Source organism: Pelmatolapia mariae, linkage group LG4, assembly GCF_036321145.2.
Source record: "Pelmatolapia mariae isolate MD_Pm_ZW linkage group LG4, Pm_UMD_F_2, whole genome shotgun sequence".
Taxonomy (NCBI): domain Eukaryota; kingdom Metazoa; phylum Chordata; class Actinopteri; order Cichliformes; family Cichlidae; genus Pelmatolapia; species Pelmatolapia mariae.
In genome coordinates, this window is record NC_086230.1 from 2265541 (window position 1) to 2281420 (window position 15880).

General features: G+C 38.8%; 1 protein-coding gene across 1 annotated transcript; it reads right to left on the reverse strand.

The window, feature by feature from the left end:
* Positions 1-1874: 1874 nt before the first annotated feature.
* On the reverse strand, positions 1875-9996 carry rcn3 (reticulocalbin 3, EF-hand calcium binding domain). Its single transcript, XM_063471061.1, has 8 exons — positions 9941-9996; positions 8924-9147; positions 7578-7771; positions 6537-6709; positions 6375-6435; positions 6196-6287; positions 5734-5841; positions 1875-2155 (listed from the first exon to the last, which is right to left on the reverse strand). Exons 2-8 carry the CDS (start codon positions 9139-9141, stop codon positions 2048-2050), a joined length of 954 nt encoding a protein of 317 aa, XP_063327131.1. The 5' UTR covers positions 9142-9147; positions 9941-9996; the 3' UTR covers positions 1875-2047.
* Between the last annotated feature and the right edge of the window lie 5884 nt (positions 9997-15880).

Consider the following 15880-nt stretch of genomic DNA (forward strand, 5'->3'; position numbering starts at 1 on the left):
GGGGGGGGGGGGGGGGGGTTTGTTACTGTACATCAATACAGTAGCAAATAGTCTTTAGTAGTGAAGTATGTGTAGAAACAATAAGAAAGGGCAATACTGGTTTTTGTGCCAAAGTATTTAACCCTTGGTGGAGCCAGTTGCCGTGCTTCCTCGCTTCACTGTATTGTATTTTGCAAAGAAATACATTAAACACTTTGATTTTTTCTAAGCTCCTTGTTACTGAATGTCATTTATTGAAATAAGCCAGTGCACTTTAATGTTCATGACATAGTCATCTGCCGTGTTGAAGACTACTTAGCTTAAACTGTACACTACAATAATGTGCTGGAAACAGTTTGATACCATAATACTGTAAAATTATAAGTCATAATTTCAGCATGTCCCTCTCCAGAGGAATGCATCTGTGTGTAATGGATGTGAACGATGGAAATAATCTTTTATTAAAATCTACTAATGCAAATGATGGTCTGCTACCCAAATAATTCAGATCTTCTAATTCTGATTAATGTAGGCTCTGCCTTACAATATAAAGCACCTTGAGGCGACTTTTGCTGTAAATAAGATTGAACTGAATCTCTGTCTGAAATAGTGGGTGATAGACAAAAATGATAACACTAATGATAAACACACATTTTGTTACTGGTTTGTCCCCGACACTTAATGCACACTGTCTGTCCTCCATAAATTGACTTTTTTTTTTTCGGCAGTGACTTTGGAGAGGATACGTATTTGATCATCAGTCTGCCTAAATGTGTGTCCCCTCCCCAAGGTTTAAGCTAAGTAGTCTGAGTAGTCATCCTGTTGGGCAGGCGACACGGACACCCAAGCTTGTGAATGCGATAACTCAAGAACAAGGAAACACAAGCGTTTCAAATTGATACCAGAGGTGCATCTAATACAAACACTGGACGGGTTTGAATCCCAGTGATCTTGATCTCAAAGTATCTTCTGAATGCAATAACTCAAGAACAGGCTGCTGTATTATTTCGAAATTGATGTCATGTATCTGCTAAAAGCCGCTAATATTTTATTTATTCATAGTTTTAGTCCATGTGCATTTGTTTATATTTAGTTATCGTCTTGTTTCATCAGGAAAAAAAGGTCTTTGAAGGTCCATGATAAAAATTATTGCCCAATGAAATTAACATTGCACCAGAGCGATTGAGAACTGTAAGAGAAAAAGAATGTTGTACTCAAATATACATTGATTATTGTGTAATTATGTCTTCCAGCAAACTGATGCTTTCCTAGAAATTCATAATTAATCCATTAAAAATAAATTAGAGCGATTTGTGGAAGCCACCATGTTTTAAGTTTTGACCTTGTAGTGTGTACAAACGTGCTGACTGGCTGCGATTGAGGAAATGGAAAGTGGCCGGCCACAGCCATTATGGTGTACAGTCTAAATGTTATTTTTGGCTAATTGGCTAAAACATATTTGTCCTGCAGCAGCCACCGTAGCTAGGATTATACAGACATAATTCAGTTGACTACAATCTGCAACTTACTGTCATCCAGCAGTAATATGTTTTTTGTATACTTTATTAATCCCCTGTAGGGAAATTACTCTCTGCATTTAACCCATTCACTCAGTGAAGCAGTAGGCAGCCACCAATCCAGCCCCCGGGGAGCAGTGTGTAGGGACGGTACCTTGCTCAGGGGTACTTCAGGGTAGCCATTCGGTGGATTTGAACCCCCAATCATGGGGCGAATACTCTACCTTTACACACTGTAACTTTAAACTCAATCACGAAAAAGGCAGAAACCAGCAACCGCTCTTACACAATTCAAGAACAACACTGACAATTATATTTGTAATAATTTAAATCATAATGTGACTAAAGAATAATAAGTACAATTGTAGAAAAAGAAGACTTTAATCTCTCCCACACCCTCCCATCCACACACTCAGACAAACATTTGATAGCAAATTTTGACATGTTTTCATGCTGCTTGTTATAAGAACATTATTGATTATACAACTAAAACAGCATAATCCAGACCCAAGTCCCACGCCTACTCTGATATCCCCATAACTACATTTTCATCAAAGTTCGTCGTGCTTCTTCGTTAAGTCTTCACCATAATTGGTAGCCTGACTGCCCACAAACATGTTCCAGTTGGCTAGAATCTCCTTCTTGGTTATTCTCTCATCCTGTTGTTTGGTCACCAGATTCCATCCATTGGTTTCATTGATTTAGTAGTTTGAGTGAGAGAAGGAAAAGAAGGAGTAATGAAGAAAGCAAGAGACAGAAAGAAGCTTGTTAATAATTAATCCAAAATTGACACAATTATTTCAAAGACAAGTGATTGTAAGTTAGCGCTGTGTTGACCAAACTCTCCAAAATGCTGGAACTCTTATACTTATTACAGTACTGTACAAAGGTCTTGAGCCACCGCTCATTCTTTATATTTTGCTAGGAAAAAGTAAAGCAATTTATTTAAAAATTCAAAATACATGGAAATGATCAAAAAGAATTAAACCAACTTCAAAGTGCTTGAATTGCACAAATGTTCACCAGTAATGATTGTATTATGTACTGTTAGAAAGAGGGGGTTTGTGGGTATCACAGCCAGTAGGTAGCATAGGAGTAACAATGACTCCAGACATGCCTGCAAAAGTATGACACGAGTAAGACTATCATATGGTCTTCCCAAGGGGACACTAATGGGGACGCACTGAGTACTTGTGAACATTGTAACTTTTGTATTGTATTACTGTAGGGTCTTTACTGTTTAAAATAAATTCCAACTCTTGTTGTCATTTGGTGCCTTATAAATAAAACTCATTTGTATCTAAAACATCATGTGTAACTATGAATTTTAAAATTTAGTTCAAGCTTCTAAATCCATTACTTTCAAAAATCTGTAGCTTTTCGATACGCCCTGTACAAGGGTTAGGGGTTAGGGGAGCATACAAAACCACTCTGTACAGCATATACAGGCAAAAACAGACTGTACAGTTCTAGTCTGCAAGTCATTTATTCTTCAAAAGAAACTTAACACTCTCAGGCAAGTTTTCTTGTTATTTCTTTAAGCAGTGATTCTCCAGGCTTCCTGAAGGAGATTCCAAACTTCTTCTTTTGGTGTTGTGTTCTCTATCAAGACAATCCTACACTGCTTCTTTAATGTTAATGTCTGGGCTCTGGGGAGGCCAGTCCACTGATACTGATAGGCCTCCATTGTGTGTTTTTTCTATTCAGGTATGCAGTGTGTTTGTGATCGTTGTCATGCTGGAAAATGAAGCTGTTGCCATCACACTTTCCAGAATGCATGGCAGATCAAAACTTGACTGTTCATTATTTCACCAAGTTTGACAAGATTGTTAACACCACTGGCTCATATTCATTCTGAAACCATAACAGACTATCAGCTGTGTTTTACAGATGGCTATTCACTGTTTTACCTCTCTCTTGATCTCCTCCATACATACTGACAACACCTTGAATTAGGGCTGGGCGATATATCGAGTTTTTTAAAAATATCAATATATTTTCATACGAGATATAAGATGTGACAATATCGTTTATATCGATATAGTATATGTTACGTTATAATTATACTTGTGGGGCCGCAAGTTCGCCTCTCTTTCGTCCACTTTTGTCTCTACGCAACGTTACTCGGCCTCGCCTCTCCTTCACTGAACACAACTCCCCCTCCCCCATAGCTTCACCTGCAGGCAACGACAAGATGGACACGGCAAATCTCCGTTAATGAGTTACCGCGGATCGCCCCGTGCATGGGGCTGGACGGCGTCAACGTGTTAGCGAGCTAACCGCGCTAACGAGCTAACCGCGCTAACGACATGCAGCCCACAGGGGCTGCACAGCCTAAAATCCTTTCATTTTCTCAAAAATCGACAGTGCACCTTATGTATGAATTCTGGTTGTGCTTACTGACCACGAACCGATTTTATGTGGTACAGGGCGCTCAGTAATCTGTCAAAAAATCTTTTAGTAGGACTTTGGTAAGCTACGGAGCCGCACCGCTTGATGGATTGTCGGAGCATTACGGCTACCGTAGTCTGGAGCCTCGCGGAGTGATACGTACTGTGCTTCAACGTAATATTACCGTATTGTGTGTGTATAAGGGCCATAAATGGCACCTGTTAAGAGACGTGGTTACAAAGAGGATTTCAAACTCAAGGCTGTCAGTAACACAGTAGAACTTGGGAATAGAGTCTTTTAGTTTACATTTTGACTGCACAATTGTGAGCTTTTTGTTATGCACAAAAACAACATTGTTTTATTTTATTTATGGAGCATTATTATTTAATAAATGCTGATAATTTATTTTTGAGTAATTTCTTCATGTACATCTACGCTGTATGTTAATAAAAGTGCCTGTGTGACATCTGGGACACAGCTTTGACTAAGAACTCTCTTTTTGTTCTTACTTTATGGCTTTAAAAAAAAAAAATCGAGATATATATCGTGTATCGCCATCCAGCTAAAAAATATCGAGATATGAATTTTGGGTCATATCACCCAGCCCTACCTTGAATCAATCATTTCAAATTTGGGTTCATCATTCAGACCTGTTGTTGGCTCTCTTCCACAGTATGTCTTTTATTCGGTCTTCCTTCTCTCTCCCCAACCAATCACAGCAGATGGCCCCGCCCCTCCCTGAGCCTGGTTCTGTTGGAGGTTTCTTTCTGTTAAAAGGGAGTTTTTCCTTCCCACTGTCGCCAACGTGCTTGCTCATAGGGGGTTGGTTGTTGATTATATAGTGACTTGAGGTGACTGCTGTTGTGATTTGGCGCTGTATAAATAAATTGAATTGCCACTAGCTTTTAATTATACGACTTTGGTTTCCCCTGTTTCTCTTCCTTAAAGACAGCTTTTGACAATCACCTTTCCACTGATACTGTTTCTGAGGAGGCTTCAGAGCAAACAGTGAATGGATCAGCTAAAGGGCCAGATGCATCTCTCAGGTCCTGTTTCGTCGGGTCTTTGCTTGGTTTTTTCTATTTCTTGACTTTCATCTGCTGTTGATGATTTTAAAGCCTGACACTTCTTTTATCTTCCTTTTGTCCAATTTCCTAAAATTGTTAAATACATTTTTTCAAGACACACAAGTTTTTGGCATATCACCTTGTTGGGGCAAAAATATTTTTTCTCTTAATGTGTTTTTCATGTTGAAATTTTTCATAGATTCAACTAAAGAAATGTGAAAGTACTTAAAGACACAATTTAAAATTGGTTATTAGTTTTGTTGTCTGTTATGTGAAGACACACAACACTGGTTCACCCCTTGAGTTAGATGCTTTTTTTATGCTTTACTGAATCATAGGTCAGTGTTAACAATCAAACACAAAATTCTCTGAAAACTCTGGACATTTTCTGCTTTTTCAGTCATTTTCAGCCCAGTCTTTGTACCTGATCATTTTCAAAGACAAACTTTGAAAGACCTTCAGGAAGCCTGAAGAAGTATTGTTCAACACCACCTTTAACATTTACAAGAAAGTCTTGGAAACAAAATACACAGAAATAAGAAGGGGCTCAAGAATTTTGCACAATGCTATTGTTTACATGGAAATATGTTTGGCAGCTGCCACTATTTTTCATGACGGACCAAATAAAATGCTGTATTTTCGTCGACTACATCTACATTGCTGGAAAAATGAACTGGTAAATAAACGTAATTGCTCTGGTTTTTAATGTCAAAATAAAGCCAGAAAAAAAGCTACCAGAATTAAAAGAATTTAGAATTTAGATACAATGATTAGTCTACCTTGTCAGTGTCTGTCTCGTGGATCAAATGTTTGGCTTCATTGTCAGCATGGTCAACCTCTCCAGGCAAAACCCACTGTCCTACTTCGTCAGCATCCAGGTACCCATCCTAAACACAGAGAGAACATTTAAAAGTAACCGTAACAGTCTAAAACCTCCTGGCACTGAGAATCTGCTACCAGAAGTAGCAGCTTCTTAAAGTTGGACCAACCCAAAAACCTTGGAAAATGCTTTAATAGTGGTTATAGCAATTTGGCCCTTGCCTGTTCCATTTTATCTATATAGTGCCAATTCACATCAACAATTATCTCAATGTAAGTAATGTGACCATTTTTTTGAGGCTGAAACTAATCCTTTTACTTTTATGGGTTTATGTCAAATTGGTACCATAACTGTGTTTATAGGTATTATTTTTCTTAATGAAAAAAATCTGTTTCATTTTGAAGAACTAAGGGTCTTTTACCTTATTGGTATCCCTGATCTCTGAGAAATGTTTCTTCTCTGTCTGGACCCAGTCAGGCTCACTTTCCCCATCCTCGGCTGTGTACATATCACCTGTGAAACAAGAGTAATACACACATTTAGGACTGACAGCCTCCAGTGCAGAGAGTAGCTGCTCAAATAGTCAAGTAAGTAATCTACCGATGTATTCTTCTAAGTTGATCTTCCCGTCCCCATTCTTATCAATGTCCTCTACAGTTTCCTGCATAAGAATATCATTTAGTTTTCACAATTAAAAATCCAGTGATAGACGCAATTTGCCCCATTTACATTTACATCCCGGTAATCAGTAGTAGGCTTTACCTGAATTACCACATCTTTCATGTAATCAAACTCCTCAGGGTGAAGGAAGGCAGTGAACTCCTCACGTGTGGCAATGCCATCACTGTCTCGGTCAGCCGTCTTAAAGCGCCTTTCATCTCTTTTGAGCATGGACTTATACGTCTCCTTGTCATCAATATCATCAAAATCCTCACCTAAGAAAAGAAAAGATTCATTTTCAGCACATCATTGTCTTTTGGGTTTGGACAATCCACTGGCACTTGGTTGAGAAAGTAGTAAAGCACACAAAACTCAAACTATGGGACAGAAAAGGCCAAATTTAATGACAAGCAGTAGTGGTGTATAAAAACCTACTTAGAGCTAGTTCTATACTAGAGAGGTCTCATAGCTGAAGGCTCTGCCTCTACTTTAAGAAACTCTAGGAAACACAAGTAAATCTTCACTTTGAGAGAAAACAATCAGTGATCGAGTGATTGGGCTTTGGATGGAACTTGCAATGGAATAATCCTAACTCTGGAAATCTGAACCATTTGCATTTCCACTTGCTAAATAATACTGTGCCCCTCACCCACTGTGCCATTTACAGAAATCAATGTTAGTCTCTACTGTAATTGGGGTGGCTGTAGCTCAGGAGGTAGAGCAGGTCACCTACTGATCGGAAGGTTGGTGGTTCGATCCTTGGCTCCTCCAGTCTGCATGTCAAGTATCCTTGGGCAAGATACTAACCCCAAGGTGCTCTCCGATGCGTCCATCGGAGTATGAATGTGTGTGAATGTAGTTAGATAGCACTAAGTATAGATAAAGTGCTTGTGAGACTGGGTGAATGTGGCATGTTGTATAGAGCGCTTTGAGTACTCCGAGAGAGTAGAAAAGCGCTACATAAGAATCAGTCCATTTACCATAATTAAAACATTTATTTTCCATTATTATGGTGATACTAAAATCAAATTCCATGCCAGAAAGCAAAAAGCAGAACAGGCAGAAAAGGAGATTATGGAAATTTGATCAAATAGGGAAAAAAGGAAAAGAATAAAAATTGAACTATTAGGGTTTCACACACACCCAGATAGTAGCCATAGGTGGTGTTTTTATACTCCTCCCAGCTTATCTTGTCATCTTGGTTCTTGTCGTAGTCCTTCCAGTGTTTGTTAACATTTTCCTCGATGTACCTCCTCTGTCGGTGTTTGATCCAATAATGCAGCTCTCCGTGGCTGATGTAGCCATCCTTGTCAGTGTCAATACGGTCCACTATCTTCCTGTGAAGAGAGATGGAGAAGTTTCAAGTCATGATTATGTCTAGTGTCCAGACTGTTGTATCAAATGCTAATTTTTATATCCAACTGTCCTATTTGGGCTCTAGTCAATGTGGAGTATGTGAAATTCTAGTCTGAACTGGGTAATGAGTCTTACTAAGTGCTGAAATGCTTTAGACCACAGGCTACATTCACCAATACAGTATGTTACACCCATGACAAAATTCAAATAACACTGGATTATAAACACTGACGTCTTTCGACTGTGAGAGGAAGCTGGAGTACCCATGGAGGCATACAGAAAACACGCAAGCTTCATGCTTCTTTATTAGATTCAACCAAATTATTGTAGCCACTTTGTCATGGACTGTAACATATTAGATATTAGATACAGTATTAGAGATTCTGTAACTGTTTTTTGAAATGGGAATTACATTTTGACTAGAGGCACATGCTTTAATCGCCTCAAGGTACTTTCATTGAATGGTAAAAATTCTGAAATGGTGCATACAGACAGAACAGCTATAAGTTTGTCATTCATTCATTATTACACAGAATCGAAAGCTCCAGTTAGATTAACACATTAGTATCAGCCTAGTTTTGTGCCTTAGAGCCTAGCTACAATTAAAATTGAATATAAATTTAAAGTCAATAAATTATGAAAAATTAGGTTTAAATTTCTGGTGAAAAATCATCCATTTGTTCATGACAGTGCAGATTTCTGACATTTTGTGTATATTTAGGTGAATGTGAGTGTAAAACTTAAGTTAGACTTGTATCCACCTCAGATTGTGTAGCTTTCTGAATTTTATACCTATTGGGTTACATGTTTATTTATACAGTACATAAAGTCAAAATTCTATTTTTTCATGTAACTGAAATGTTTCATTATTTGGGCTAAAGCCATTAAGAAAGTTACAGACTAAGTAAGTATACACATGTTTTATACGAAACATGTGCATAACTTACTGCATTTGATGTATTTTACCATGTAATATATGTAATACATATTAGGGAATTTAACACATGCATATGTGTGAAGAGATGTTTTTTATTTTTCGCCACACCATGGAAATCAGAATAAGATTTCTCTAGAGCCGCCCCTGAGGCAGAACTGGATAGTTTAGAAAATCTGTGATAGCATGTCCAACTTACGCTAATCTATCTTTGCTCTCCTCAGGAGTCAGCTGGTCAAAGGTCTTGGCCTCTTCTTTACCCAGGAAGGCCTCATGGTCATACTGGAAACTGTGAGCATCATCATGGGCGTGGTCACTCAGATCAGGCTGGTGATGGATGCGCTTCTCCTGAGCAGGCACAGCAAAGGCAACAGCGGCCAGGAAGTAGAGCGATGCTAATGAATTCAGCAGCATCATAACTGACTTCAGAGGGTGAAGAGAGGACAAAAAGTCAAATTCACACGGAGAGCACAGACCATATGAGAGAACACAGCACAAAGTATAACACACAATACACTATTACAAAACACATGTACACTACTCAAAGAATAAAACACAACAGCTAACAATACTGTGGCAACTCACTGCCAACTTCACTGCCAGTTGAATTAACCAGGATAAAAGCCAACTACAGAGCTCTCACTTAAGGAGGGCCAGGACTAGCATGAGTTACCAATAATTTGAAGCAGATGACAAAGTCAACATTTATATATATATATATATATATATATATATATATATATATATATATATATATATATATATACATACCTGTAAAATCAATTTTTATAAATGCACAGGGATATGAATGAATAGGAGACAACCAAGAACCAACAACATTTGAAGACTGTACTTCATTCAACAAAATAAGTACAACTCATTTTACTGACATACAATTTGAGTTCTTCAGTCTTTTCCCAGCATTGTTCTGAGCTGGTCATTCTTGTTTATTTATTTGCTTTAAAAGTCGTCTGCAAGCTAAATAGTTCAGGAGCAACAGTGCATTACTGACACTGATGAAAGAAGAAAAATCTGGCATCCGCAGCGTCAAATCACAGTAAACGATTCATGTCATCATGAGGTAAAAACATCCATAATCACTTTCTCGCTCTCTTAACATTGAAATTCATTTTTAAAGTTCTGATAGAATAAATACACAAAAGCTCTGTCATACACCACACATCACTTTTTACATGCAAGAAAAAGATGAACTCACCAGCTTTGTAGCGCCACTTATTACAATACACGGGCAGCGGGTCACTCCAGAAACAGTCCGCGTTGGCAAACGCTAACTTTAAATAACAATGGCAATTGGGCGGGTTTAGATACACAGCTATCCAATCATCAGTGCCTTAAAGAAAATTCTAACCAATAAAAAGTTCGTCAAAGTATGGAGGCGGGGCGGGAGGGAAACGTTTCAAGGTAAGTTCTTATTGGCTTCTTACCGCCACGTTGTCATGCAAACGGTCCACGTAATAACCATCATTCGCTCCCGTCGAGGAATCGAGGCGAGGGATCGTCACGTGGTTCACATACGCCGTAGTTCCCGGAAGTGGTTAGGGAGGCATTGGATTATGTGGATGAAAGCTGTCGGAGCTCCGTTTTTCGGTAACTATTTGACAATAAATGTTGGGTGACCGACCGTCATCTTTTTTTGGACTTAATGATTGTAAAAGCCTATATGACATTTTTTTCACCATTCATTAACGGCACAGAAAAGGCATTGTTAAATATGTTAAAGCCAAGTGTCCTCTTTTTTGGAAATTTAAAATATGGTCACCCTAAATAAATGTAGTGATCTCTAATAGCCTATAAAAAGCCAAACATAAAAAACATAAGACCACATATTTTATCTCTTACAAAGGCCACATGCAAGCATATTAAAATAAGAAGCTTGAAAGGGTGCTGAGGGTGTTGTCTCAGTGCAAGGAGTCTCCTTGCTCCTCCTGGTTCCTGTGCTGGCATAGGAGAGAGAAAAAAGACAAAACGAGTTCACACTTGGATAGACAGATTTTCAAGAGATGACGTGTAGTTCTTATCACTCAAATTATATAAATTCATACATTTTATTAGTTACTATCAATGTGTGCAATCAATACATACTAATTCTGTAATACAGGATTTGTGTGGTAACATACATAATATTATTTTAGGGTGTTTACCGCACATTATAAAGTGCCTGAGGGGACTGTTAGCCTGATTTTGTGCCATATAAATAAAATGGAATTGAGCTGAATACAGTTTTATAAATCTTTATCTAATTCTCTATTTAGCCTTATATGGTGACTTTTATCAGATCTGATGTCACATTTTAAACTTACTTTGTGCATTTGATCTAATTTTCAGTCCTCCATCTTTTCTCTGCTTCTGTCATCAGCTAAGCTACACACAGACGCAAATAGTTAGCAGGACCACAAAGCAGTTTTCAAATGTTCTCAAAAATAATTTTGACCCTTTTGAACCTTTATTTATATATCACAAAAATAGCCAACTGTTTCCCTGATAGTAGTGCAGTTATCATTTTACTTCAGCTTTAGCTTTACCATTGTTTTGAGGAATTGCACAAATATTTGCACACTAACTAACTAGACCACTGGTGCTCCTAGGACCGATCACCTAAAAATTCCAGGGCTACCATTCTTTTCCTAGTCCATACCTAGGTGGAGAAAAAAGAAATGAAGTCAAGCAAAGCAGAGTACATGTGTGTGAATAAGAGGAAGACACGTGTAACAGCGAAGCTAGAAGAAGTGAAGGCGGATGTGTTTAAATATGTGTATCTGTTCAGATGTTTTCTAATTTTACTGACTGTTAGGAGTTTTCCTGTAAATTCAACTCAGATTGGAATAAATGACACTCAGAGAGGTTTTACAAATTAACGTGCACGGGAGAGAACTGGACAGGCGCTGTTCCTTCGCTTGACCTCAGTTGCTCTCGTCCGCTCTCCCGTAACACTGCTCTTTAATTGTGGTTACATGAATATGCATAGGTTCATTAACATATGACATCTTATAGGTATACATGTGAACAAAGAATACCTTGTGTGTGTGTGTGTGTGTGCTCATAAAATGACTTCCTAACCCTGCTGGCCTGGAAGTCCAGCAGTTCATCTAAACAAAATGCACTTAGAGTAAGACAGACATAGATACGTTTATCCTACCATAAAACAATAAAACAAGGTACAACCTCTCTTAGGAGATGAGTGATCTATGCCAGAACACTCTGAGGAGGAGTGAACGCACTCCCCTCTTCATGCTGCACAGAGTTGTTACAGACCTCCTAGGATGAGACATTCTTTCAATCTACAAATGACTATATACTTCTAGGCATATATGAGATAAACAAGAAGACAAGGTGTGTGACCTCTCCCATGATCCCAGGATGTGGGTGTGAAAGTCAGGGAGCTCTGGAATGCACACAAAGCTTGCACAACATAACTTCTCTAATGAAAAGAGCAAACACATCTATAAAACCTTAAACAAAATGTACTTCTAAACATAAACATAATAAAATCTTTCAACACTGACACAAGTATGTCTCAGTGTGTCAGAAGCAAAGACCTGGACCTGGACCTGGATCAACCTCCTTCTTGAGCACACAGATTTAATACAGACTACCCAGAGCAAGGCTGCCCCGGAGGAGAAATGTGTGTAGAAAACAGCAGGGCATTACATAACAAGTGAGGTCTCATATGACCACATTATAATAAATTGACATACGACAAGGACCATGTGTCAAAAGGAGGGATGGTACAATTACAATGGGTTTTATTGAACTAATACCAGGTGGAGGTAAAAAAAAAAAAGAAAAAGTAATGTTGGTACAGTGGCTTGCAAAAGTATTCGGCCCCCTTGAACTTTTCCACATTTTGTCACATTACAGCCACAAACATGAATCAATGTTATTGGAATTCCACGTGAAAGACCAATACAAAGTGTACACGTGAGAAGTGGAACGAAAATCAGACATGATTCCAAACATTTTTTACAAATAAATAACTGCAAAGTGGGGTGTGCGTAATTATTCAGCCCCCTTTGGTCTGAGTGCAGTCAGTTGCCCATAGACATTGCCTGATGAGTGCTAATGACTAAATAGAGTGCACCTGTGTGTAATCTAATGTCAGTACAAATACAGCTGCTCTGTGACGGCCTCAGAGGTTGTCTAAGAGAATATTGGGAGCAACAACACCATGAAGTCCAAAGAACACACCAGACAGGTCAGGGATAAAGTTATTGAGAAATTTAAAGCAGGCTTAGGCTACAAAAAGATTTCCCAAGCCTTGAACATCCCACGGAGCACTGTTCAAGCCATCATTCAGAAATGGAAGGAGTATGGCACAACTGTAAACCTACCAAGACAAGGCCGTCCACCTAAACTCACAGGCCGAACAAGGAGAGCGCTGATCAGAAATGCAGCCAAGAGGCCCATGGTGACTCTGGACGAGCTGCAGAGATCTACAGCTCAGGTGGGGGAATCTGTCCATAGGACAACTATTAGTGGTGCACTGCACAAAGTTGGCCTTTATGGAAGAGTGGCAAGAAGAAAGCCATTGTTAACAGAAAACCATAAGAAGTCCCGTTTGCAGTTTGCCACAAGCCATGTGGGGGACACAGCAAACATGTGGAAGAAGGTGCTCTGGTCAGATGAGACCAAAATGCAAAACGCTATGTGTGGCGGAAAACTAACGCTGCACATCACTCTGAACACACCATCCCCACTGTCAAATATGGTGGTGGCAGCATCATGCTCTGGGGGTGCTTCTCTTCAGCAGGGACAGGGAAGCTGATCAGAGTTGATGGGAAGATGGATGGAGCCAAATACAGGGTAATCTTGGAAGAAAACCTCTTGGAGTCTGCAAAAGACTTGAGACTGGGGCGGAGGTTCACCTTCCAGCAGGACAACGACCCTAAACATAAAGCCAGGGCAACAATGGAATGGTTTAAAACAAAACATATCCATGTGTTAGAATGGCCCAGTCAAAGTCCAGATCTAAATCCAATCGAGAATCTGTGGCAAGATCTGAAAACTGCTGTTCACAAACGCTGTCCATCTAATCTGACTGAGCTGGAGCTGTTTTGCAAAGAAGAATGGGCAAAGATTTCAGTCTGTAGATGTGCAAAGCTGGTAGAGACATACCCTAAAAGACTGGCAGCTGTAACTGCAGCAAAAGGTGGTTCTACAAAGTATTGACTCAGGGGGCTGAATAATTACGCACACCCCACTTTGCAGTTATTTATTTGTAAAAAATGTTTGGAATCATGTCTGATTTTCGTTCCACTTCTCACGTGTACACCACTTTGTATTGGTCTTTCACATGGAATTCCAATAACATTGATTCATGTTTGTGGCTGTAATGTGACAAAATGTGGGAAAGTTCAAGGGGGCCGAATACTTTTGCAAGCCACTGTAATTACTGACATGTTCTCAAAATGAGTAGATTTTTATCTGGAATGATCCAGATACTATGCCAACCCGGACAGAAGTTCAGGTAAAAGGCTGCACCATTTAGAGTTATTGCAAGAGGTTTCCAGAACCACAGGTTAAAAAGATGGTGAAAAATCGCTCTCCTCCAACAAGAGCGTGCCAAGCTCCAATTAAGTGATGAGTGAGACTGTGTCAGGCACAAGGGATCAGCAATGGAACACAGACAATACCTGTTTAAACAGCCAGGCTGGTGCTGCCTGAAATGTTCAGTATTTTGTGTTTTTAGAAAATGGTGAATATTGGTGTGACTTTTATAATCATTCCAATCAACTTTTAAATTCTCTAGGAACCACAAGTGAAAAAGCAGTTTGAGAGCAAAGTGGGGTGATACAGTAGTATGAGGTTTTTATGATGGCACTTGATTATTCAAGATCTTGTATGTGAGGCAAAGGATTTTAAATTAAAGCATTTTTGCTTGGTGATTTGGTGTTATGTAAATAAAATTGAATGAAAATAAACTGAATTGAAATGTGATTCTGGATTGAATGAAGGACAGCCAACACAGGAGAAATCTGCTCTCTCTTTCTAGTCCCTGTCAGGACTCTTACTGCAGCATTTTGGATTAACTGAAGACTTTTCAGGGAGTTTTTAGGACTTTCTGATAATAATGAATTACAGTAGTTCAGCCTAATAAATACACGAACAAATAAATCTATGAACTAGTTTTTCAGCATCACTCTGAGAAAGGACATTTCTAATTTTAGAGATGGAAGACAGTCATCCTACATATTTGTTTAATATGTGCATTGAAGGACATATACTGGTCAAAAACAATAGTGGACTAATCTCTGTGTTTGTCCTGCTAGGCGTCAGTGCAGCTTTCGATACTGTTAACCATAACATTTCTATTATGATTAGAGCATGCTGTAGGTATTAAAGGTACTGTACTGCATTGGTTCGTATCATATCTGTCTAATAGAGTCCAATATGTTCATGTAAATGGGGAGTAAAAATCTTAGAAATATGGTATCTAACCAGATTCTTACTCTGGATGGCATTACCTTGGCCTCCAGTAACACTGTGAGGAACCATAGACTCGCTCTTGGTCAGGATATGTCCTTCGATGTGTATACTAAACAAATATGTAATACTGCATTCTTCCATTTGCATAATATCTCTAAAATTAGAAATATCTTGTCTCAGAGAGATGCTGAAAAACTAGTTCATGGATTTAGTTGATCCAAAATGCTGCAGCAAGAGTCCTGACAGGGACTAGAAAGAGAGAGCAGATTTCTTCCATACTGGCGTTTCTTCATTGGCCCCATTTAAAATCCTTCTCCACACATATAAGGTCTTGAATAATCAGGCAACATCATACTACCATATTATCCTTATAGAGCACAGACTGCTGTTTTTTCCTAGAATATTTAAAAGTAGAATGGGAGGCAGAGCCTTCGTCTTTCAGGCCCCTATCCTCTGTGTAACCAGCCCCCAGTTTGAACTTGGGAGATAGACACCCTCTGTGCATTCAACATTAGGCTTAAAATGTTTTGACAAAGCATATTAAAACACATATTACTGTGTATCATGTGTTATCAGAAATGTTTTTAAACACACTTGTTATTATAATGCACATAATACATGTTCATGTATTTAACACATTTCTCTCACTTTTACCTTGCAGTCAGACACCCCAATGAATTCATTATAAAATCTACTAACTAGGAACAATAGC